The 25,588-nt window shown below is 41.5% G+C and overlaps 1 protein-coding gene across 1 annotated transcript in view; it reads right to left on the bottom strand.

Annotated features, from left to right (window-relative positions):
• Positions 1-14,568: 14,568 nt before the first annotated feature.
• The window catches only part of dpf1 (double PHD fingers 1), a 46,658-nt gene continuing 35,638 nt past the window's right edge, over positions 14,569-25,588 (bottom strand). The window contains 4 exon segments of the mRNA XM_058633729.1: positions 14,569-15,036; positions 16,117-16,198; positions 17,135-17,247; positions 19,890-20,009. Of these exon segments, the coding sequence (XP_058489712.1) occupies positions 14,966-15,036; positions 16,117-16,198; positions 17,135-17,247; positions 19,890-20,009 (386 nt within the window). The 3' untranslated portion in view covers positions 14,569-14,965.

Here is a 25,588-nt window from a genome sequence, read left to right as displayed (position 1 = left end):
AAAATTAGCACTTCTAAAGGTGCCGACAACAATATGTTAACCTTATGACGCAGTATCTTATAGGTGAGTCTATACTTCCTCCTTCACAACATCCATGGATCTTCTCTGTGCTCTTCCCTTTTCCTTCCATCTTCAACATCGTTTGTCCAATCACACGCCACGGACCAAACCATCTCAACCTACTTCCTTTATTTACGGCTCTACAGTATGCTTGTATTCTACAGTCCAGTCCTGTATTTGTTACTTTGCTAATTCAGTCCATCCAGAAACATCATTTGGAGCGTTCATACATTCAGAAGTGACCTGATACTTTGTCCACTGGTGGTTTTCAGTGCTGTTGTGACTTGTTTCATGTTTGCATCAGACAACATGAGTCACTCTGTGACAGATCTGGGATCTTTCAGCTTAAACTGCTGCATCTACAAATGCTTAAACCTCCTATATTTGATAACTGGATCACCTCCTCTCAAGTTTACATGTTCACTCATAGCCAACAACTGGTCACGTGACATTTATCTCTTCATGTGCTGTTTTTCCCATGATCACAGCAGTTTGTGTGTTAATCCTCGACCGCTCCAAATGACTTTGTCTTTGTTGACCCTTTAACAGACTTCAGGCTAAGGCTTAAGTGTTTTTGCTGCTTTGTGACTCTATATAGTCCACCACTTATTGATGTGTTATATTTAATGATAAAACAATACAATATTTTGTCTTTCACTTATAGACATAACTGCACAATGTGAATTGTTGGATTTTGCATGTTTTCATGTTGTAATATTTAAAGAACGATTGATGATAGAGATAAAATGTTTGGTTTGTGAGCATGTGTGAGCATGTGTGAGCATGTGTGAGAAGGCTTTCAGCAGCTCCCACATTTAAATTTGTGCGAAACGGGTGTGAACTGACAGAGAAATCACAGTTTTAAAATCAAACTCCAAAGCAGACTTTTAACATGGGAGTGAATGAGAGCTTCGACCAGAAATCTCTGCGCTTTTAGGGGATTTTAGGAAAAACTACAAGTCATATGAACATGAAAACAACACACAGGGTTAGACGACAACAATAGCAACAATTTGATTGAAAAAATGTCTGTGTAGATTAGAAATTGTGCGCAGGAGAAGAGTTTGTTTAGAGATTTTTGTGATTCTTTTTCTGGCTCTAGCACCACATGTGACAGGTTTATATTCCACTAAAATCATTTTGTTTTATTGTATATGTATTGTACATTCAGTTCTAAATGAGTTCATTTTTTTGAGGAGCTTTTATTCTGTTAGACATCTTTTATTTTGACACTCGCTTTTCGCGGTGTTACTTCCTGTTTATTCGCGCCGCTCTCGTCAGTCGGTGGGAGGCGCTGCTGAGCAGCGGTAAGACTTTGTGGTCACTCCGGTCATTGTTGTGTAAAACACAGTAAAATGTTATACAATAATCTTGTATATAACTTTGTATAAGTTACTAATGTTGGTCTCTTGTAAAATGTTTGTCTTGTTGTATAAATGTGGGTTTTGTTTTTTTTATCGCGTACAGTAGTTTAGCAGTTTGTTAGCCGTGGCTCATAAGCTAGGCTAACGGAGCACGCAGGTGGTTTCTCACGCGTCCGCTGATTTCTGGTGAAACCAGAGCGTGAGAAGTTTTTGTACTAATGTTATTGTGTTTTGCACAGGTATGTTAGCTCCCTGTTTGTCATTTTTATTACTGTACATTGATTTTATAAGTAAGTTAGACTTTTGTCATTTATTTTCATACACATAATGTGCATTACTGTTTATTGTGAGTTCATTTGAATTTATAAAAATACTAAAATTGCCGTGGAGTTAACATTGTAACTGAGAGTATACGATCAGAATGAGATGTATTTTGTTTATTGATTTGTGAATGAGTAGTCTGAGTCTCCTGAGTCTGTTAGAGCCGAGCATGTGAAACCAGTAGGGCTGGAAAGTCCCGGTCGACTTGTCGATTTACGAGTTGATATGTTCTGGTTCGACTCAAATTCTGATAAGTCGACTTTTTGCCATGTTAATTTCATACAGTCTATGGTTAATTTGATTTCATCTGTAGGAATGTACCAATTGCTAATGGGGGTGTTTTCAGAGCACCCCTGTTTCACAGGTAGCAGCGTGTCTTCAGAGAACCCCCCCCCTTGTTTTCAGTATTTTGGATTAGCCCAACCCACAGGAGACAGAAAGACAAATGTCTGGTGGTTTTATTTAATGTTGAGCGACAGTCAGTCGTCCTCTAACATCCATGTCAAAGACGTCACAGTGTGGCAGCATTTTACAAAAATAGATGGCGATAAAAAAGTCAAATGCAAAGTTTGCCAGGAACAGTTTTCATATCACAGCTCGACTACAAACATATTTTATATATATATATAAAAACGCTAAGCTAACTTGTCTTTGTTATGTTGCTCCGTCCGTTTTGAGAACATGATCATATCAGAATTGGCATATTTCCATGTTTTAGTCTAATAATCAGTGATTACAACAGCAGCCTGTTTGTGTCTCAGCCACGTGTCGTGTTAGGCCCGGCAACACACGCAATACACATTCCTTATAAAATCCGAAAACCTCCAAAAAAACTTAAACTGTGATTGTATAAAAACCGTAATATATATCAAATTATCATTTATATTTTCCTTATGTATATTTATACTATTTTACAAAAGCATTTCTTTTCTACTTTATGCTGGTGTTTTTGAGTGGACAGCAAAGTAAGAATTTTATTGTACAGGGAAACGTGTTTCTTTACTGTGCATATGACAATAAACACTTTGAATCTTGAATCTTGAAAACTTTGACTTAGGTGAGAAAAGTCCAAAGTCTTGTGACCCGTTTAGAGTTTCAATCATGTCTCCATGTTAAAGTATGACGACACTGTGGGCTTAGTTTTTCTCCTTTTTTGCGATCTTTGTCGCCTTGGTTACTCAAAACGCTTATAAAAGTAATAGCACACGATTCCCGATCAAACCGCATGTTTTGATATAACAGGTGTGGGGCTTTTTTCAAAACTGTGGGAGGAGTTACGCACTCTAGACTGTGACATCTCTTTAGAGGAGGTAACCACTGGAGGTAAATCTCCAGGCGTGGACGGTTTACCAGCAGACTTTTTTAAACACTTTATAACACTTATTAGACATTTTTAAAATGTCGCATACTTCCTGCTTCCTGTCGGCGAATGGTTTTATTAACCAGACTGAAGACATGCCAGGAGTTTTTAATCGGTGCATTACATTACATTACATGTCATTCAGCAGACGCTTTTATCCAAAGCGGAATTGAGTACAATCAGCCAGGGGTGGAGTCTAACTTGCGACCATGATGTCTTTCGCATACAGGGTACCGGTCTTATCGGTCTTAACCACTGAGCCACTCCACCCCCGTGCAGAACAGTCTTACTGTGTCCCGCTCAGATCCATGCTGGACAGTCTGTTCTTGAGAGACATATATGACATTGGTGGACTGTACGGGGTGAAGGCTAGTGTGGTCTCTCTTCAGGAGAGAAGCACAACCTTGTTGTTGTGTTGTGAAGGTGTGGGGAGGGTTGAGCCGTCCTATTCCAGTCTGGAGAGGCTTCAGACAGGGCTGGCCCATTTCAGGACAGCTCTACAGCATCACCATCGAGCCTCTTCTGGTTTGGCTCTGCCTGAGCTGAACCGGATTCCTCTGGTTGTTGTGTCAGCCTATGCAGATGATGTTAATGTCTTCATTCAAGTTTAGAGAGATGTTCAGGAACTAAAAGACAGCCTGTTGGAACTTGATTTATGAAAAAGCTTCCTCTGCCGAGGTGAGCTGGGGGAAAGGTTTGCTGTTTGCTTGGTCGCTGGGACCCTGGTACTCTTCCTGGTCTTAAAAGGAATCTCCAGTGGGGGCAGGGGGGTTTTGGGCGTCAATTAAGCAGTTATGTAAATATCACTGAAAAAGTTTAAAATGTAACATGTGCACTTTACTCTGTAAATATGTTTACAGTTGATGTGGTTTTTTTATTTACAGTATTGTTCCTGAAACCACAGCTGCCAGTTGTAAAATCAACGGGATTTTTTTTTTTTAAAGTGCAGGAAGTGAAGCGATCTGAAACGAGGCGAGAGGTAAGTTTCACAATAAAACAGGAAACATGAAAAATGACCTTACGGGGAATTTCGAGATGTATCACATACCGGTGCTATCAAAGAGGGAAATAACATATGGTATTAACATAAATATGCGTTGATGCGGTCAACAAAAGATATCACGCACACACCGTGCACAACCGACGCCATGACCGACCATCAGCAGCCGGTGAACTGGTGACAGCACTCCAGCAATTAATCTGCACTTACTAAATATGAAGAACATTAATACATTAATGGCTCCTACAGTGAGCATTTATCTATTCTTTGAATGCTGAAGTGTGTCTAACGTTATAGTTTATTTATATACTGCAATATTATTATTCCGTCACTTATACACTCACTCTCTGACCAGTCAGTGACCGGCAGTCTGTTGACGTCACATAGTATCACCTGAGCTCTCTTTGAACCTCGTCAGAACAGGTACTATCGCTGATGGAAAAGCAAAAACAAGTTTCAAGTTACCCTGTAGTCATCAATTAAACAAACCCAATGTGTACATTTTTTACAGTTAGTCCTGAAAATCCTGATGAATAAAAAGATAAACACTAGAGGTTGAATCTTTAATAGGATAATGAAAGCCAGCATTTGAAAAACAGGAGTTGCTTTATTTAATCAGCTTTGTATTTTCCCATTATTCTGCTGGTGCTTATTATCCATGATAAAAAACAGCACAACACAATGTTATTATTGTGTTTCTTCAGTATATTTGCCTTTTTTTTTTTGTGAAAGTAGTAATGATGTTCCATAGGGTTTGGGTTTCTTTGTAATTTAAGCTTTAAATGAGATAAACATTTGCACAGTGCCAAAGGTTGGATTGGCTGGATTAATAAACTGTTAACAACAATTCCACAGTTTGCATTTGATTTGAAGAAATGATTTCATCTTTTTATCGTATTTCATTGTTTGATGCAAAACAAAGATGTGTTATTGCACAGGCCTGCCTCTGGGGTGCAGTGTTGAACTATGATTTCTAGATCACCTTTGAAACCTGTCTCCTCTTTTTAATACTCCTGCACTGAAGATTCACCTGGAAAATAGTCCTTCTTCAAAACCGATGATTAATAAAATGATTGGCTCACTCAAAAAAAGATAATCATTAACAGTGGCACTGAATGACAACTACCACTGTGATACATCTGCACAGACGAGATCAATCCCTGGTTTAAAATGATGCTCAGTCATTCAGCATCATTATATTATCATATTATGAGGATTCAAAAGTGACTCAGAAGAAGCTTTGTTTTTCTAATGTCACTCATAAAGTCATTCATTGTCTTTATTTCTTAAACTGCCTCATTTACAAGTTGTCCAAATGCAGTGGGATTGTTGTGTGAGCCTCACAGTCAAGAATCATGGCCATAAATATTTGATTGCTGCTGCCCTCAAGTGTTCGGTGGTAGAAACATTCTCTTTTTCTTTTTACTTGTGTGTCAATGCAAGCTCTGTTGTCTCAGCATTTTTTCCAGGTACTGGTCCTTCTTTGTTACGCGTCATAAAGAAGCTGGAGACGAGCATCTCATACAAGCTCGTTAGAATCCTTCAAATATCTCATGGTTTCACTTAACTGGTGCTAACACCAGCTTCGTTCACTGAGAGCAACCAAGGAATAGGACCAGAGTCATTTATTAACATGAGAACGGTGGAGCTATTATCATGATTTAATTAGATATTATTTCGAAACTTTTATTCCAAAACATTTTAGCTGATATTGATTTATTGTTGTTTTGTGAATTAAAGAGAAGCATTAAGAAGCTGAACCAGGTTTATTTGACCTTTGACCTGGTCAAACCTGGGTTTGTTCTTATGTTTCATGTACAAAATTAGAGTCGACTTACATATTGTTGTGTAATAAAATACAAAAGGAATAATGTTTTATTGCTGAACAAATACTATCTGTTCAAATCATAAATCGTAATTCATATTCACATTTAAGGACAATAGTTTGTTTTGTCTGACAACTGAATTAGTTCCTGAGTTACACATTACAAAAGTAACTAGTTACTAGGGAAAGAAACTATTGCGTTACTTTCAAGTCCATTTTAAATGCTCAGAGATTTTGGACCTCAACTCCACCCTCTCTTTAACAGAACTTAAAATTCATGTGCATGTTCAATTATTTATGATAAATCTTAATATTATATTGAAATGGACACTTAGTACCATCAATTACTAACAGAATCAGTGTACACAATCTAAACTATTTTAATGTTGTGGGACAAAGTGAGTCTAACATACCTGGTTAATAGCAGTTTAAAATCAAGCGTGAGTTGTTTTGATTGCGTGGCACTGTCTTCGTCTCCTTTTTTTTGTGGAAGCGTGTGACATTCAAAGAGGTTAGAGTCTGTCTGTCTGCCTGTCTAACAGTATGAGTACTGTACAGAACTGTAGTGAATTGCAGGTGGATTTTTTTTCTTCTTCAGTAATAAATGAGTAAATCTCTCAGTACTTTAAAGAAACACAATTTTGACCTTCAAACAACGTCTCCATCATGATTTTTGAAAGCTCATCAACAACTTATATCACAACAAGATGAATGTGACTTCTGTCAAAGCCTGAGCACGTCTGACTCACAGGTTAGACCATGATGACACAAAAAAGGATTTCATTGACAGCAAGTTTGTGATATCTTGAAAATGAAAACAATCTCATCATATTTGTATAAAAGTGTAGACCCTTTTCGATTTGGGGGTCAGTTTGGGGTCAGAAAACACACTCGTACCATTAACTTGTACAACAGTCCAACACATAAGATGCCTGCTTGTAGTGTAGTTGTGAAAAGTTGTTGACAAGTAAACATGGTGTGTTAAAAACGTTCCCTGTAAGACTTGTATGCACATAGACTTTCTCACGTGTACGGGCTAGCTTTATCTTTAAGGTAAGAGTGGATATGTGACCACTTGCTAATATCATCTACCCAATCTTTAATGGAAGCTGGCTCAGGCAGACTACTACCGTCAAGTCTAGTACTCATTTATTTAGGTATTGTTCGCGGTCCTTAATCGGCAACGAAAGAACATATTCAGAATTATTCACCACACTAGAGATATAGAGATATTGAGCAGAGTACAAAGGATGATGGGCACACAGAACAAGGGTCTCTGTTGTATTGACTTTATTATTTATGTGACGGGAGGAGGAGCTTCGTAAATTTGAGTTTCCGTTCTACCGCCTCAGCCATATATTTTATTGAAAAGTTTTGATAAAAGGCACCGACTGGTTTATAAAATAATGACAGTAGATTGCTTTGACCAGGTACAGCAATGGTGCAACTGTGACATTCTACCACTAAAATCCCTTGTTTTTACCAATAAATAAAGTACAGAATGTCACCAGGACATCTCTGTTGATCAGAGGGCGTAAATTATCGGGCATATTGATCCACTGTTATTTGAAGTATGATTAATAGACATGGAGCAACAGGTCCCACTCTCCCTGCCTCAGTATCACCACCAGGGGCTGTCCACATGAAAACCAGTCTCATAAATCCTCCAATCAGCATTTTATTCACATGGAAACGCCTTTCCTGAATGTGGATTTTGTTTGTTTTTTTCTCTTTATGGTAACTTTTATTTTCACGACGAAGAAAAAGATGCTTAAGTTTCCACAGCTTCACATCCTTATAGCAGGTGGTTCATTCGTCTCTCTGTTTGTGTGTGTGTGTGTGTGTGTGTCACATTACAATACAGTTGCAGAGTAGAGGCAGTTTTTATAGACTGGGTGGAAACGTTGAATTGAAGTTGTGATTGCAGTGCTGCTGAGGTAAAGTAAAGCAGTGAGACTGCAACTTTCCAAACACTTACCTCTCCAACTTCTCAAAGCAGAGATGGCCAGACACAGCATCTCAGCACAGACAGAAGGAGAGAGGAATTCAATCACACACCACAGATGCCCCCTCCTCCTCCTCCTCCTCCTCCACCACCCATTTACAATAACCCCCTCCACTCTTTCCCTACTCCCCTTTATCATTTTCTCTCATTCTTTTTTCATATTTTTAGGTCACCTCATTTAAGATGCATTCATACATTTTCAATATCTTTATGTATGAATCTGTCTGCCTCCACACCAACCCCTGTACCTCCCCTCCCTCCCTCCCCTCCCCCTTTGTTATTTTCACTTTCTCTCTCCTTCCTTATCCTTTTCTCACATCTTCCATCCTCCCTCTTCCCTCTTTTTCCGACTCCCTCTGTCCGTCCTTCCATCCCTTCCTCTCCCCAACCTATTACTGTAATCCATCACTCTTCCATCAGGCACCATGCAAACAGGCCTCGCGGTCTCCATAGCAACCGACTCTGCCCGGCAGTGCGCAGTCCCTCTCTGATTGGCTGGCAGGACCTAGGCAGTCTCACTCTATCTGGGAGATGTGGTAATTGGCTGGGAAGTCATACACACATGAACATATGTGCACACACACATACACACAATGGTTTGTGCAGCTATTCTTGTGAGGACATTACAAAGCATGGACTTTGTTTCCTTACTGTAATTTAGTCTGTGTTTGTGTGTATGTGTGCAAGGAGCCTGTGTTTGTGAGTAAACTTGAATTTGTGGACTCTTAAGGACCTTTTTTTGGCATAAACAGGACCAAAACTTAGTCCTAATGAGGCACAACCTCATTTCTGAAGAACTGGTTATTTCTGGTTAGGAACCGTTGGCACTTTGTTTAGGCTGTAAGTCAGTGACGTGTCCTCGTAGGTAAAGGCTGGCAGGGGTTGGAGTTTTGCCAAAGGATGGATGGTGGAAGTGTTTTTTTCCAGAGCATATTGTTAAAAATACCCATGTTCCCTGAGGAGGAAAGTGAGTACCAGTTTTCAATTTTCTTGCGTCTGGAAGGAAGCAGGGAAGAAAAAAAAATAAAAAATAGGAATTGTTGATCAGCTTGACTTCACCCTGCTGCTGTTGTTCAGCCAGGTCTGGCCAACACAGCAGCTGTGATGAATGTCTCATCTCCAGGAATATATCACAAATAACACGAGTGTACCTGCCCTGAATAGCAAAGGTATTCTCTTCTGCAGTGTTGTTCAGGAACAACTGTGGACGACGGGGATCTTTTGTCCAACATCTGCACATTTTTCAGGCCAATTAAAGAAGCAAAACAATGCTTTCCCTAAATTGTATGTCAATGCGTAAGCCAATGTGTGTGTGAGTGTGTGCTACAGGAAGGAAAACAAAAGGGCTTGAGTGAAACTTTACAGCTGCAAAATGTGCTAAACTGTAAATGAAAGAGATTTTTATCTGCACAGGGAAAAGAGGGTGAATGTTGGTGATGTCCTTCAAACCTGTGGAATCAAATGTTACATTGACTGACTGATAATTGCTCAAACCAACAGACAAACTGACAACACTGAGACAGGAAAGATGGACACAAACACACACACATGCAATATACAACAGAGGCAGAGGTCATTTCTCAATCTGAGCTTTTTAATGGAAAATGACTTGTGGGAAGAGAGAAACTGGGTAATTTGAGAAAGCTGTATGAATCCACAGAGAATGACTGACAGCAGAGATGGCAGCAATGTAGTCGCAGTCCACATTTCATATCATCCAGGTACCAGTACCAGACAAAGAGAGGGAGGGAAGGAAGGGGGTTAAAAATGTCCAAAAAAGATTTCATCTTTCTCTCACCAAGTACAAAATACAAATTAAAAACTCATCTTTATCCAGTGTTATTTACAACAGACAGTCTTGTTCAAAAAACATAAAGATTACAAATAAAAACACCCATACACCCACCCATACATACTTACAGTTAATATCTTATTTTTGGGGAATAAACAAAAGTGCAAGCAAGTTCACAAAACGACAATTTACAAGAATGGTAAAGTCTCATTCGCCTGAATGAGCCTACAGTATAAAGGAATGGGACTCTGACATCGACTTAAAGGCCTGGAGGTTTCTGCTGTGGCAATATTAAACACCCGCCCCCTCCATTGTCTTGCCCACCTTGGTCGGAGCGAGCTCAAGGTTCAGACAAACATGTTCTCCCCACCCTAATCGTACAGTACAATCAGAAGACATGTGACTCCACCATGTCTGAAGCTTTTTAAATCACCATTGACATCGTTCATTATTTCAATCTTATCAACAGCAGTTCATTTTTAGAACTACAGTTTTAGCGTCACAGCTGATTGATTAGTTGAAATAAACATTTTGACTTCTGGTTCAAAACATTGAAATGACACACTGTAAAAAACATTTCTGTGTGAACTTGCCCACATGCTTTTTTAACCTGAAACCAAACATTCATGCATCAGTGGAGGAACGCTGAGGCCAAACATCTTCATTCTTTTCTTTGTTACGTGCTCACCAGTGACACTTGGTCCTGTGAGCATAACTGACCAAGGCTCGGACCAAGGAACTGACCAAGGCTCGGACCAAGGAACTGACCAAGGCTCGGACCAAGGAACTGACCAAGGAACTGACCAAGGAACTGACCAAGGCTCGGACCAAGGAACTGACCAAGGAACTGACCAAGGAACTGACCAAGGCTCGGACCAAGGCTCGGACCAGGCTCGGACCAAGGCTCGGATCAAGGAACTGACCAAGGCTCGGACCAAGGAACTGACCAAGGAACTGACCAAGGCTCGGACCAAGGCCCGGACCAAGGAACGGACCAATGAACTGACCAAGGCTCGGACCAAGGAACTGACCAAGGAACTGACCAAGGCTCAGACCAAGGCTTGGACCAAGGAACTGATCAAGGCTCGGATCAAGGCTCGGACCAAGGCTCGAACCAAGGAACTGACCAAGGCTCGGACCAAGGCTCGGATCAAGGAACTGACCAAGGCTCGGACCAAGGCTCGGACCAAGGCATGGACCAAGGCTCGGACCAAGGCTCGGATCAAGGAACTGACCAAGGAACTGACCAAGGCTCGGACCAAGTGTCACTGGTGGGAACGTAACAAAGAAAGGAATGAAGATATTTCTCGACTCAGGGGAAAGGTTGGGAAGCACAATTTTTCAAAACTACTTCCCATATTGTAGTAAAACAAAGGTAAATGTAAATGGGTGAAGTATTCCTTTTAAATAAATGCGACACATCATTAAAAGAGATGTTTGTAACTGTTTTCAACCTGTTCCACACTTTTGATATGTATAAAAAATAAGAAATACTGCATGAAATGGTAATTAGTTCCCCATAATTAAGTCTCTTATTTACAGTTATTATCTCCCAGCTTAAAGCTCACATATCACTGAACCAGTGTCTTCTGTAGACTCTGTGAACAATTGAGATGAAAATCATGAAAACATCCTCTAAAATGAAAGACTAGATGAGGATATTATAAAAAAATCAATTCCTCCAGTGTCTTACTGTTCTGATTGTGAAGAGACTGCATGGTTCCAGATTCTTTGTGCACAAAATTTGACTTGATACAGATTCTGCTTATTTCAGCACCAACACCAAGAGCCCAAATCCAGATTAGAAATGTGTCATACACACATAAGACACCTGTCAGGTCGTTATGGTGAAACTTTGAACCAAATACATTTTAAGCAGAGGTGGATTATCCTTTAAAAACAGATCAAGTATTAAGCTTTTTCCAAAATTAAAGCTACAGTAGGCAGGATTTTTTTGGCATTATTGATCAGAGTGGGAACGACATTTCTGCTCCTTCAGCCTCACAACTACAGCTCTGTCCACACAGAAACAGAGCCGAGCGCGTTCTTTGTCTTTTGTTGTCCTGCGTCATCGGAACCCGACCAAGTTGTTGAGTACGCGCATACGGCATGCTCGCTGAGTACTGACTTTCTTTTGATAAATAAAGCTTTAATCGACAGGTTTACATAATGGATACAATCACAGACACAGAATGAAGAAAACCAAGGAAAGGGAAAAAAAAAAAGGAAGACAACGACAAAAACAAGCGGGTGCAGGAGAGATGTGACATCACAGTAGGGTGTGGCCTTTTGAGATCGTCCAACTGTGGGAGCCCTTTACCAAAAATAGTGTTTCCGTGCTCCCAAAACGCGTTTCCATACGAAAAATACTAAACACTTTAGCAGTTGTGTGTGGACAGCCCCTAAGTCTGAGGCATCATGAGACGATTGGATCAATCACAGACAGTCAGGCACTGACTGTGAGATGTTGGCTGATCTATTTCATCTGCTCCACACAGTCATTTGCTTTAGTGGAATGAGAACTATTCCAGCGTATGAAGCAAAGCAAACTAAAAAACAATACACACAATAACGAGACTGTCTTTGATTTGTGTCAATATTTTCAAACAACACTTTTTAGACGCACATGAAATATCAATTTAATCATTCAAAAATGTTGTATTTTATTGTTTTTAAAAAACAAACAAAAAAACATTTTTGTGATTCTGACCATTGTCTTAGGAAGCTGCCTGCTGATTGGCTGCTGAGTTTTGGAGTGATAGTTCAACAGACCAGAAGTCGTCACGGGCCTGCAGTCGCTGTCCGTCTGGAACTTATAATTGTATGTAATGTTTGTCAGATTATAAACATTAGATACTTTTAGATACAATTACGGGGAAAACTGGGGAAAGAGATTCAGACGGACAGCGACTCCGAGCCCGTGACGACTTTTGGGCCATTGATCGCAAACAAAAACCACAGCGTTTTCAAACAATAAAATAAAGGAATAATAATACAATTATTTTTGAATGATTAAATGGATATTTTATTTGCTTGATGAAAAAACTAATTCCATATCTTTGGTCATCTGTCACAAATGAAAGTTTGTCTGTCTGTGGTCATCAAATGAAAGAGAGCTGTCATCATAAAATGTTGGATTTAACTCCCCAATGGAATAATGTTGTGGTCATCCTGCCTGCTGCACCTTTAAATCTACTAAAGACAGTCAAATCAAACATTGTTAAATAAGAAAGTACTAATGTGTCATTGTTTTAATTCAAATGTTTTAAGGTTTGGCGAGGACATTATGACTTGTGACGTTTTGGAGGAGATTAAGGTTATAATGTCCACACCATCGCTACAGCCCAAAATGAACATTTTAAAACCCACTTGTTTCATCTGTACAAACAGTAAACGTGACAGGTTATGTTGTGTAACCGCTTGTTTGTGGCGTAGATTACACATTATCCACAACTTGTCTTCATGAGTCTTTGGCTTGTGCAGCAATGTGTCCGATGTCAGAATATTTCTTTACCGGTGGCTCATGTTGAGTAAAGACAAACTGGGATCATACCCGGATCTTTCCACTGAGCCAAGGCCACCGACTGCATATGTGAGTACTTTTCGGGCATTTTTAGCCTTTATTAGTGAGGAATGTGAAGCATGAACTCAAGGTAGCAGCAGAGGGCCTCAGCCACACTGTTACGTCTTTTTAACTGATCAACAGTTGGTTCTTGTGTCGGACTTCATGCTCACGTCTCTTCCTGTGACGACAGTCTGACGACGTCACGCAGAGCAGGCACTAACAAAAAGTACCGGGTACTATCGCTAACGGAAACGCAAAACAACCGTGCCGAGTGGAGAAGCGCTCCGTTAGTGACTGTTGATCATGTGAAGACTTTCAAAGGTTGTCGTCAGGCAGATTATCGGGCTGAAGATTCTGCAGCGTGAACTCGACGTTTGGACCGAGAAGACTTGTGACGTGCAGAGCGATGCCTTAAAAGAAGAACGCCAGATTTCATTCAATTGACTTTACTGTTGCTCAAAATCCTCCCACAGTTACTGTAGTGCTCATATAAACTTACCTAAACAGACACACACAGGCACACAAAGAGTTCAAAACACACACAGTTTGGCTAAAATGGCTGTTATCACAAACACATTATTGCAAATTAAGTGTGCTTTCTTTTCCATTTCAAACAAAAATAGGGTTTTTAAAAAACAACTGACAACATGCAAATGAAAAAAAAACAAAAATGGAATTATAAAAAAATGAGATTTCAGGCCTTGGCGTGGGCCAGACACAGATCTGCATCGACCACACATCAATCCTACATTCTTAGCACAGATAATACACACCAAGCACCAAGAGAGTTTGCATTGGCTTCACAGTCAGTGTTTCATGGGGGGGCGGGGGGGGGAGGGGTTAGAGGTCAGGTAAAAGGTTGTGAAGGATTTTTAAATACATTGTCGGGGCGAAAAAAAATTCCATGTTTCCTTTTATCTGAACATTTAAACCCCAGTCTCAATCTCAAAATGCATTGTTCATTTGTGGAAACCTCATGCAAAGAGAGAGGGTGGGGTGAGGTCAAAGGTCAAAGGTGGTCTGAGCTGCTGACTGAGCAGGTGTCTTCAAATGAGGGGGGGGGGAATCAGTCTTCATTCTGTACAATTCACTCCCCCCCGCCCCCTCTGACACTGCGCTGGTCATCGAGTCCAAACGTCCTGCTGCACCGGACACCACGACGGACACATGGTGATGGTGATGTGGAGTCTTCCAGGCTCGGTCCTCAGCACTTCACCTGTTCATGTCATCAACACAAGAGTTCAGTCTCTTCAGACTTTCAGCTGAAGATCAGCGAGGGTCTTCCAAGGGCCTTTAAGAGGGTTCCTGTGGAGTAGCACGCCTCTGAAGTGCCCTTGGCAGTCTGGAGTGTGTGTGTGTGTGTGTGTGTGTGTGTGTGTGCGCATGTGTGTGTCTCACTAGCAAACTTGCCAGCTGATGAATTCCTGTGTTAGGGACCGAAGCACAACATGGAATTGATATGAGAAAAAGGACAGAGGTTTGGCTCGTCACTGGAGAATGGCTTCAAAGATGCGCATGGTGCCGTGTGCTTGGTCGTGTCAAAGGTCAAAGGTACTGATTCTGGAGGAGGAGGAGGAGGAGGAGGAGGAGGGGGGAGTGGCTGAGGCACAGAGAGGAGCGTGGAGGGGAAGGTTTGGGAGAGGAGGAAGGAGAATGAGGCACCGCTTTGTGGATTAAGTGAGTGTGATGTAGGCTGAGGCCTTCTCCTTCAGCTGTCTCAGACAAAGATGACAGCTCCAGCTCCCTGCACACACACACACACACACACAGGGCGTTAACACATAAAACATCACATGTGTCTGTAGCTTTTAGATGCTTGAGATTTGAAATATCAACTTGTAACGTATCTCTGATGCTTGAACAGTATTGTTCCTCTAATGTGTTTTATTGTGATTGCGATTAAATGTGCGACTGCATCGTGTGACCGTGGACTTCAGATATGCTAATTTGTGTTGGCGCTCAGACAGACGTCTGTTGTGAACGAGGACATGAGGACAGTTGGTGTAACAGAACAGGAAGACAGAGGCAGATACAGCCCTGAATACCTAAATACCCCTAAAGGACAAGCTGAGAGAAGAAGAAGGAGGAGTGAAAATGAATACACTACTAATTCATTTTAAATCTATATAGGAAAAGTGTTGCATACGTGGGAAGAGCATGACACTGTGGTGAGAGTTGAACACGAGTGGAACTGCTGCCGGCTGTTCAGCCGAGTGACACTCTTGCCATGGAAACAGATTATCTTTTGGACTACTCATTTCCATGGCAACACCATCAAACATCCCAAGGCTGCCATTTTATGTATTATCTATGTTATGCAAAAAAAAGAATAAATGGTTTGACGGCCGCTTCTCTGTGGTCATAGACTCAGCATCAGCAGAGATGAAAAGTCGTGGCTGGTTAAAAGTAGAGCTGTCATTCAAATATTTCATCACGATTAATCGCATTAATGGCACATTTGTATCTATTCTAAATGTCCCTTGATTTCTTTGTGTCCCATTATTTCTTCTCATTTTAATGCTCTTATCAACATAGAAAAGTGGATCTGCTTTCTTTGTGCTAATGTTTCTTTTATTGAGACAATATCTCTGTCACCTGCATATTGTGACTTATTGCTCTTATTGTGAGAGTCGCACAATAATAAGATACAGATAATATTCTGCCATGAACTCGTCTGCCCACACCATGTGATCCACATCACTCTCCATTTGTTTCCATTGCACTTATTTGCATGTGCGCTCCACCTCTCTCCACCCACGATGATATTTCAAGACTTTTTTGAATTCTCTTTTTGGAAATCGAAACAAATCAAAGGTGTACTTACCCTCCGGTGGTTCAGACATGGGAGGACTCAGACAGTACATGTGGTAACCTCTGTCACAATCATCACAGAACAGCAGCTGGTCCTGGAACAAAGGGGAATATTTAGATCAGTGTGTTTACAGCTGGGAGAATCAGTTTGTTGGCTGAGGACGTTATATTTTATTTATGATGTTATTATCAATAATTCTAATCCTAATGTAAATCAAGTGACCTGAGAGAGACTCTGCTGCAGACTAACAACTAAAGTCTGCAGCCTCACAGGAACCTGTGACCAGGACCAGGTCCTCAGTGATCCCAAATGACTCTTCTGTGACCTCATATGACCTCAGCCTGAATAAAGGGCCAAAGCCAACCTTTATTCAAATACATACTAATGTCATTTCTGTTTGCTGTGTGTGTGTGTGTGTGTGTGTGTGTGTGTGTGTGTGTCCTATGAGAGAGACAAGAGGAGTAAAGTTAATCCACGTTTTCTTCATGATTTTTAACCATCATTTCACTGGTGAGCAGTGTTCACATTGTGGCCGTGGATACTGTGAATCTACTGTAGAGGTCCTGAGGAACTTATCTGCCTGTGATTGGATCACTGATGATGGACATGATGACCAGGTCTGACCCAGGTCTGACCCAGGTCTGACCCAGGTCTGACCCAGGTCAAAGAGTCTGCTCAGTTGGATACTGCAGCATGACCACCATTTCGGACTCTGCAGGAACTGAAGATTCAGAGAATCTCAGAGATTTAGAGCAGTTTTATTCTACTGTGACTAATTGTGCACCAGTAAAACCCAAGTGAACACACGGCATCCTTCAGCCAGAGGGAGCCACTCCTGCATACTAGGGCTGTAAAGCAGCTCCTGAATCATGGGGAGTGCAGATTCTTATCAAATGTGCTGCAAACATTGTCAGCAAGAATTTACAGAAGTTACAAATATCCTTGACTACGAGTGTGAGGTGTTGTGTGTGTGTGTGTGTGTGTGTGCGCAGCCACATGTGTTAACATGTAGTGTAAAGTAAGATCCTACATCGTTCTCAGACGTGCCACACAGGCTGCAGGACTTGCACTCGATGCACTGCCAGCGATAAGTCCTCACCGCAGCCGTCATGTTCACTGTGAACTGCAGACAGGACGGGTGGCCTGGGTGCACACACACGCGCACGCACACACACACACACACACACACACCCCCACAATGTTTTTTTCACTTTCTGTAATTTAAGGACAGTTCATTCTCTGTCCATCACTTAGTTTTCTTCATATCTAACATTTATTGTCATTGAATCATTGTGTGTTTGACAATATTCCACAGTCGTTGAGGTCATGTTGTTCTTTAACTGTCATTAAAACTGTAGTGCGTAACATTCAAGGTTTTCTTTCAGTTGCTAACAAGCATTGATCAACACAGTCTGCATCACTCACATGAAACACTTCATTCTTTAAAACCATTCCAGAAACATCTCACTTTTATTGTAGAATAAAATCCTGAGGATGTAGTGAGTTATAATTCTGTATATTGTAACAATGAATCAGTCCATGACACGTTTTCTGTTTCTCTTCATAGTGATTTTAGGTAGAATAAAAATGTAAAGGAGACAAAAACATAAACTTCTCATTTCAGGTTGAATGTCAGTGTTTTGTTATCACTCTCTGTGGATCGTTGTGTTGTGATGCTGTTTCTAAGTGTGTTAGCATTTGGAAAATGTGTTGCTAAAGTATCGCGTGTTGCAGGAGGTGAAAAGAGTTCATTCATTCATTCATTCATTCATCCATCCATCGTCTAACGCAGTCCCTTGCCTGAATGTTCACAGTTTGCTGCACATCGTCTTCTTTGTGCTTTTGTTGCTGTGATTTCTGTTTTAACCAATGCTTGTTAGCAGTTGAACAAAAGCCCAATAACATCCTTTAAATTCTAACCATTTCAAATGAGTTCAAACATTTGGAGCTGACGCAGTCTCTCAGCTCAGCTCCACACACCACACTCTCTTTGATGGAGACACACCTAGCACAGGCAGCTGAGTGAATGAGTGAATGAGTGAAAGAGCAACTTCCTGCTGCATGAACACATTATTGTTACATCATTTCTGAAGACAGAACAAACGTTACGCACTGCAGCTTTAAGTGTCATGATATTTATTACACATGAATAAATATTATGTTAAAAATGTGGTCAGACTTTCAGAATTACAGCACCACAGCAGGCCATTCAAAACACTGGGGATTTGTCCTCCTTTTATTTCACGTTCCCCTGAAATGTTGTATTTCATGACAGTGGGAGTGTTTGGTTCTCAGTTCTCGGGTCTCGGTTCTCGGTCCTCGGCCGTGTTTGCATGCTTTAGCCCATTCACCACACGTCACATACACAGTTTCCTTTTTTATCACGTGGGGGGAAAAATGCAACATGTGCAGTTGACATCAGAACACAGACGTTACACTGCAGTCACTGCATGCGCTCGTGTAACCAGAATAAAACATAGTGAAAAGAAATAAGAATAACACAACCACAGAAAAAATGTTTCAACTCAAGTCCAATAAAATGTATACATATAATATAATATAATATAATGAAGACTATCTTACACAGACAGTGATTCAAATGTTATAAATGTAAACTGATGCAACAAGAAGTTTAACAATAGTGTTTCACCAGAAAAGGTCACACGTACATTTTTACTGAAATACCTTCATATTTAAATTAGTGCTGTCAAACGATACTTAATCACGATTAATCGCATTAATGGCACATTTGTATCTATTCTAAATGTCCCTTGATTTCTTTGTGTCCCATTATTTCTTCTCATTTTAATGCTCTTATCAACATAGAAAAGTGGATCTGCTTTCTTTGTGCTAATGTTTCTTTTATTGAGACAATATCTCTGTCACCTGCATATTGTGACTTATTGCTCTTATTGTGAGAGTTGCACAATAATAAGAGAGGCTGTGTATCAGCTGCAGTGTGTGAATAAAGTGTTGTAGTTTAATGTGTAACGAGCTAATCCGAGCTAAAGGAGCTAGCGGTCTTCGGAGGTCTCCTGACTACGGTTCTGGGGTCTGCCAGCTTGGTTGGTAACACTGCAGACATCATGACTTGGATGAAATGATCCAGGCTGCGTTGGATACGGAGAGCATCTGGAGACTCTCTGGTCCATACGTGTGTGCAGCGTGTTTTGTGTCACGTGTAGCTCGATCCAGTGTGGTGTTGTAGTTTTTCTAACGTTACTAGTGTAACGTACAAAGTTTGCTCGGCCAAAAAGAACGTTAATCTCACGATAGAAAAAATTGATGCCGTTAATAGCGCGTTTAACTGACAGCACTCATTTAAATGTCATTCATGGCATTAAAAACAAGACAATCTGGATACCTTGTATATATATATACATATATATATATATATATATGTATATATATATGTATATATACTGCTTATAGTGGGAGCTGTGTGTCATTTATTCAACATCAATCATAACACTGGTTTTTTCCCGTCTGTGTTCAGGAAACCGATCATGTTTAAAATTTGAATTCCTGACATTTTACACCTATAAATCAGAGCTGTGTTTTCTAAAGTAACAAAAACAAGCTGACAAATCGAAAACATTGGACCAAAAGGGTAATATATGTATATTTATATCAGCTGTACATGAGTCAATGTAGATGGGCTGAAAAAAACATGACAACACTGGTTTAACTTGCATGCAGAAAATACAAAAGGTGGTGTTTGAAACGTGTGCATCAACAGAGGACTGCCTTCCTCCTGCCAATCATCCCCTTCAGCCGGGCCCTACCTGAGCGTCCACAGTCTGCACAGGAGATGAGGTCCTCAGGACAGCCGGTCTTCTTTGAGCCTCCGAGGCAGAAGTCGCAGTAACCGTTGGCGATCACTGAGCCGTCCGCTGCTTTCTTGGCTGGAAGAGGAAAAAAGAAGAAAAGCAAGTGAGAAAAATAAGGGATTTTAGATTAATCACGAGACAGCACGAGAGTTCAGAGAGGGCATCATGGATGTAGTACTGCACTAAAGACTGGTGCAGGTACAGTATCTGCCTGAACCTGCATGGGATTCTCCAAACCCCCTCTCACCCAGGAGGTGACAGAGTGACAGGGTGAGAGGGTGAGAGGGGAGCCAACTGTTAAATATTGTCAGACATAGAAGATGAGAAGGAAGAAGAAAGACAACAGAAATGTGTGTGTGTGTGTTGACATGGGCAGCAGTGAGCGGTCCTTATCCCATCAGTTTATGGTGGAGCGTTATTTGACTGATAATGGAGAGAGAGAGAGAGAGAGAGAGAGGGAGAGATCTGCATTTCCAGACCTAAATGAGAGAGCATCGTTTTGAAATGCTTGGAAAAGCTGGTGAAGTGTGGACTGGTGCAGACTGTCTTTGTTTTAAAGCTGAAAAGGTTTCATTTATCTGGACTTTGGAGCAGGAGGAGCCTGCGTGACCTCGGCTGAGTCTGCAGGTGACATTATTTCACTCTGCAGACACACGAGGCAAAGACGCTGTTCTGTTTGTGACTGAGATCCTTTAGATTCTTTAGATTCTTTAGATCCTTTAGATCCTTTAGATCCTTTAGATTCTTTAGCGTGGTAGCGGCGGCTTTACGTGACGGTGACGTCTGGACAGCTTTTTATACATCCAACATGGCGGCCACAGAGAAGCAGCCGTCTGTGGCTGTTGCTTCCAGTCAGAGCGACTTGCTCCACCCACCAGCTCCCCCAGGCAAAAGTAGTGAGACAGAAAACTACAACAAGCAGTTTAACTGCATACAGTGGTGTTTCTGTCTGTCTCATCATTTCGACTTTTTATCTCATAATTTTGACTTTTTATCTCATAATTTTGACTTTTTATCTCATAATTTCGACTTTTTATCTCATAATTTTAACTTTTTATCTCATAACTTCGACTTTTTTATCTCATAATTATGACTTTTTATCTCATAATTATGACTTTTTATCTCATAACTTCGACTTAGAGGATATTAGAGGAAGTTTTATCTCTTTTTTTTCTGGCAGAAATGGGCTTCCATATGAACTTGACTTTCTAACACTGAATTTTTTTGCATCGAAATTAGACTTTGAATTTTAAAAACCATCAAATTTCAAGCACTGTTTTTTTTGCCTTTGATTTTTTTTTCAACCTTAAAATAAATGCAGTGTAAAAAAATTCAGTTGCAAAAAGTCAAGATCCGGGACACCAGGGAGAAGCAATCGATCCCTGTCTCAGTTCATCCAACACCAAGTTATTTTCCCATTGACCACGATAGTAAAAGAGACGCCTGTAAAACTGTCCACAGGGCATGTATAGATCTTTGTATTCTATATTCTTATTTCATGGAGTTTCACATTTGTAAAACCTTCCTAAAGGCCATAAAACGCTATTTGTTACACTGAATTTATTTCAATGTTGAAAAAAAATCAAAGGCAAAAAAAAAATCAGTGATTGAAATTTGATGTTTCTTTTCAAATGCAAGGTCTAATTTTGATTCAAACTAATTTGAATCGATTTTAAACAAATTCAGTTTTAGAAATTCAAACCAGATGACACAGATTTACCTCCATAAGTTTGCATACAAGAATTTTCTAATGAGCGCTGAGTGTGAGGAGAACGTCAACAGGTTTAACCAAGATTAGAGATTAGAGCAGTTCTTCCAACATGGCCATACTCTGTGTGTGTGTGTGTGTGTGTGCGTGTGCGTGTGTGTGTGTGCGTGTGCGCGTGTGCGTGTGTGTGCGTGTGTGCGTGTGCGTGTGCGTGTGCGCGTGTGCGTGTGTGTGTGTGCGTGCGTGTGTGTGTGTGTGCGTGTGCGTGTGTGTGTGTGCGTGTGCGCGTGTGCGTGTGTGTGCGTGTGTGCGTGTGCGTGTGTGTGTGCGCGTGTGCGTGTGTGCGTGTGCGTGTGCGCGTGTGCGTGTGTGTGTGTGTGTGCGTGCGTGTGTGTGTGTGTGTGACCTGGAGTCAAAGCAAACACCTTTTTTTCTCCATTTCCTGGTCAAATACATCGCTTTTATCTTTGCTGCTTTTATTTGGGCTCACTGCTGCTGATTGGGCCTCACAATCCCTGGTGGGATAAATTAGTCGAGCACACATGAGGAGAGACAGCTTCGGGCCCCCCCCCCCACACACACACACATGATCTTTGTCTGTGTTTGTCTGCCTTCTGTGTGTGTGTGTGTGTTTGTTCTTGGCATAAACACTGACTTTGTCAGGACCAGTCGTTCTCACAGAGACCAAAAATGAGGCAGAACCTCATTGAACTGGTGAAGTTAACGGTCGAACACTGAGTTTAGTCTGTGCAGTCAGTGTCCTCAGAAGAATAGCTGCACTGACTCAGTGTGTGTGCGTGTGTGTGTGCGTGTGTGTGTGCGTGCGTGTGTGTGTGTGTGTGTGTGTGTGTGTGTGCGGCAGGCTCCAGAGAGTGAATCAGCAGGTCCTGATGCTGCCTGCTGACCTGTCTGTGTGGAGGAACCATCAGTGATTAAATGCCTGTGGCCATGTTTCAGAAACCGCCAGCAACCACAGACAAACCATCAGAGACAAGGGAGGAGCGAGGAGACAGGAGCGAGGAGAGACGAGGGAGGAGCGAGGAGCGAGGAGAGAGACGGAGAAAATAAAAGCAGTGAGCTAATGAGCAAAAATAAAAGAGAGAGACGGCTATTTCCTGCTTTCTCTTCTCCCCCAGCTCTCTCGTTACCTTTCCCACTCCGTCTGCCCCTCCCTGTTCAGCCACCCTCCTCCCCTCACCCTCACCCTCATCTTCATTTTTTTGGCCCCATATCTCCCTCCTTTACCTGACCCTCCCCTCCTGTTCCACACCCCCTCCCTTCTCTGCTCTCCTCTTCCAATTACCAGGAGGAGTATGAGCAGAACCGCACACTTCACAGCTTTCAAGTGTTGGAGAGAGATCCTCCCGGGAATTATCCAGCAAGAGATGAATCCTGAAATGCTCCTCACCCCCTCCTCACCCCCTCCCTCCTCCCCCAACACCTAGCCTTCCTCATCTTTTCCTCTGCTCTGCTTTCTCATTTTTTCCTTCCTCTCCTCCTCCATGTTGCTCCGTCGTTACCTTGCACTTGCCCTCCTCTTTATATTTGCACATTTAAACAAGTCCCTCCTCAATTAGAATAAAATAATTGTGTATTCACACGTTTTTTATTTCATTTCTTTCATGTTAATATTTGTATTGCAGTTGCTGTGGTTGAGCTGATTCACAGTCGGAGAATAAAAGCACGTGATCGTTCATGGTTTTCAACACAAAGCTATGAAATTAGACACACATTGTAAATAGAAGATGACTTTAATCCTTCAAAGTGAGGTAAATATTAGGGAGGAGCAAATATGATGCTCAGTGTCAGTGATGCTACGATCCTGGTCAAAGTCACTGGATCAGATATTTGAGGATTTAAAAAATGATCCAGTAAACGAGCGCGCTTCACTATTCACAGATATACACTGAGTACACTCACAGTACACTGAGTACACTCACAGTACACTGAGTACACTCACAGTACACTGAGTACACTCACACTACACTGAGTACACTTACAGTACACTGAGTACACTTACAGTACACTGTACACACTCACAGTACACTGAGTACACTCACACTACACTGAGTACACTCACAGTACACTGAGTACACTCACACTACACTGAGTACACTCACACTACACTGAGTACACTCACAGTACACTGAGTACACTCACAGTACACTGAGTATTTCTTCTGCTGGAGAACGATGTCTTTAAAAAAAGCAGTAAAGTCTTATGAACAAGTGTTTGTGTTAGATTTTGACATTTCAGATATTCCACTTGCCTCGTACTTAACCATCACTCAAAATGTTACGAGTTTGACGAGTTGTGCTTAGAACTGTTGCCTTATACTGAATATATATATAATATATATAATTCATGACCCTTTTTGTATGGAAACTGCATGTTCTCCTTGTGTGTGTGTGTGTGTGATAGGACACACAAACCTCATGTGGAGGACAAAGTTGACCAAACGTAATAATCTAATGGGATCAGATATTGTGGGATATCTATTGTGAATTCATACGTGATTTCTTTTGAGCTTGTTCTGTTTAATTCTGTCGTTGTAAAGTGAAACTTCTGTGTTTTCTTCTTTTTTGCCGTCGCTGTGACGATGAACGTCTGAAACAATGCTAAAGTGTGTGTGTGTGTGTGTGTGTGTGAGTGTGTGAGTCTGGGTCAGCAGCTCCTCGTTTTCCACAGCCCATAATCTCTATAACATAACACAGACGCTGAAGCTGTTAAATCATGGTAAACATTCTGCTTAGTTCTACTTTAATAAAGCTACATTTGACCATGAACAATGGAAGGGTTGTCATGGTTACCGTCACAGAAACACAAAACCTAGTTCATCAAGACCACGGCTCGATGTTTGTCACAGTGAGAGATTTTCAGCAGGAAAGAGTGAGGACGGGGAGAGGATTTCAACAACACATTAGGCATAAGTGTGGAAGCGGGAGAGGGAGAAGAGGAGGAGGAAGAGGAGGATGAAGACGGGGAGGTGTAAAGGGGAAGGAGGCAAAGCAACAAAAAAAAGTTGCTCCAGTTGAATCAGAGCAGCTGAAAACACACACTCTGCACTTCTGTCGCCTCACTGTGCTTAATGAGTAGAGCTTCTCTGGAGCGCGCACACACACGCACACACACACAACACACACACACACGCACGCACACACACAAACAACACACGTACGTACGCACGCACACACACACACACAACACACGCACACACACACACGCACAAATACAATGACAGTACAAATTCACTCACTCACACACACACACATACACACACTCACACTAGGTTGGTCTACATAGAATTAAATTCCTTTAGACCGCCAAACTAAAGCCTTACCTCTAACTTAAACCACTTAGTGCCTCACCTTAACTTAAATCTAACATAGCCTCATTAAAACCAGGTTTTGGATTCCATGAGGACTACTGGTCCCATCAAGGTCATTAGGAGGTAATAACTAGAAAGACACACACAGACATACATGTAACAGGGGTGATAAATCCCTCACTCACAGGGTATCTGTTTCTCAACTCTCACGGTATTATGTCCAAATCTCGCGGTGACGTCACGGGGTCACGTGGGTCGGCGTGGGTCACGTGGGTCGGCGCAACCAACCGAGGTTTAGTATTGAGCCGCTGCAGTTCAGTCTCAGAGAGGGAGCAGTGGGGAAGCTGCATGAGAGACGAGCTACAGGAGCCCCTTACCGTGTCGCAACTGCCGTGCCGAGACCGCGACGGCCGAACGTATGTGTAGTGCGCAGCGGACGGCCGGTGAGTCAAATTGTTTGTAGCCGTTAGCATTAGCATTAGCCGCTAGCATTAGCCGCGGCCGCCATTCACTTTAATGGAGGTGGCTAGCGCTGTTTAGCAAACAGGCCTGGGTCTTTTCTTTTGTAATGAGAAGCCAAGGGTTCTTTTGAGAATGAATGTAAAGTATATTGCTGTA

The sequence above is a fragment of the Solea solea genome, chromosome 7 (assembly GCF_958295425.1).
Source record: "Solea solea chromosome 7, fSolSol10.1, whole genome shotgun sequence".
Classification (NCBI taxonomy): Eukaryota; Metazoa; Chordata; class Actinopteri; order Pleuronectiformes; family Soleidae; genus Solea; species Solea solea.
The sequence above is the reverse complement of the archived record's forward strand: the minus strand, read 5'-3'. Positions and strand labels throughout refer to the sequence as shown.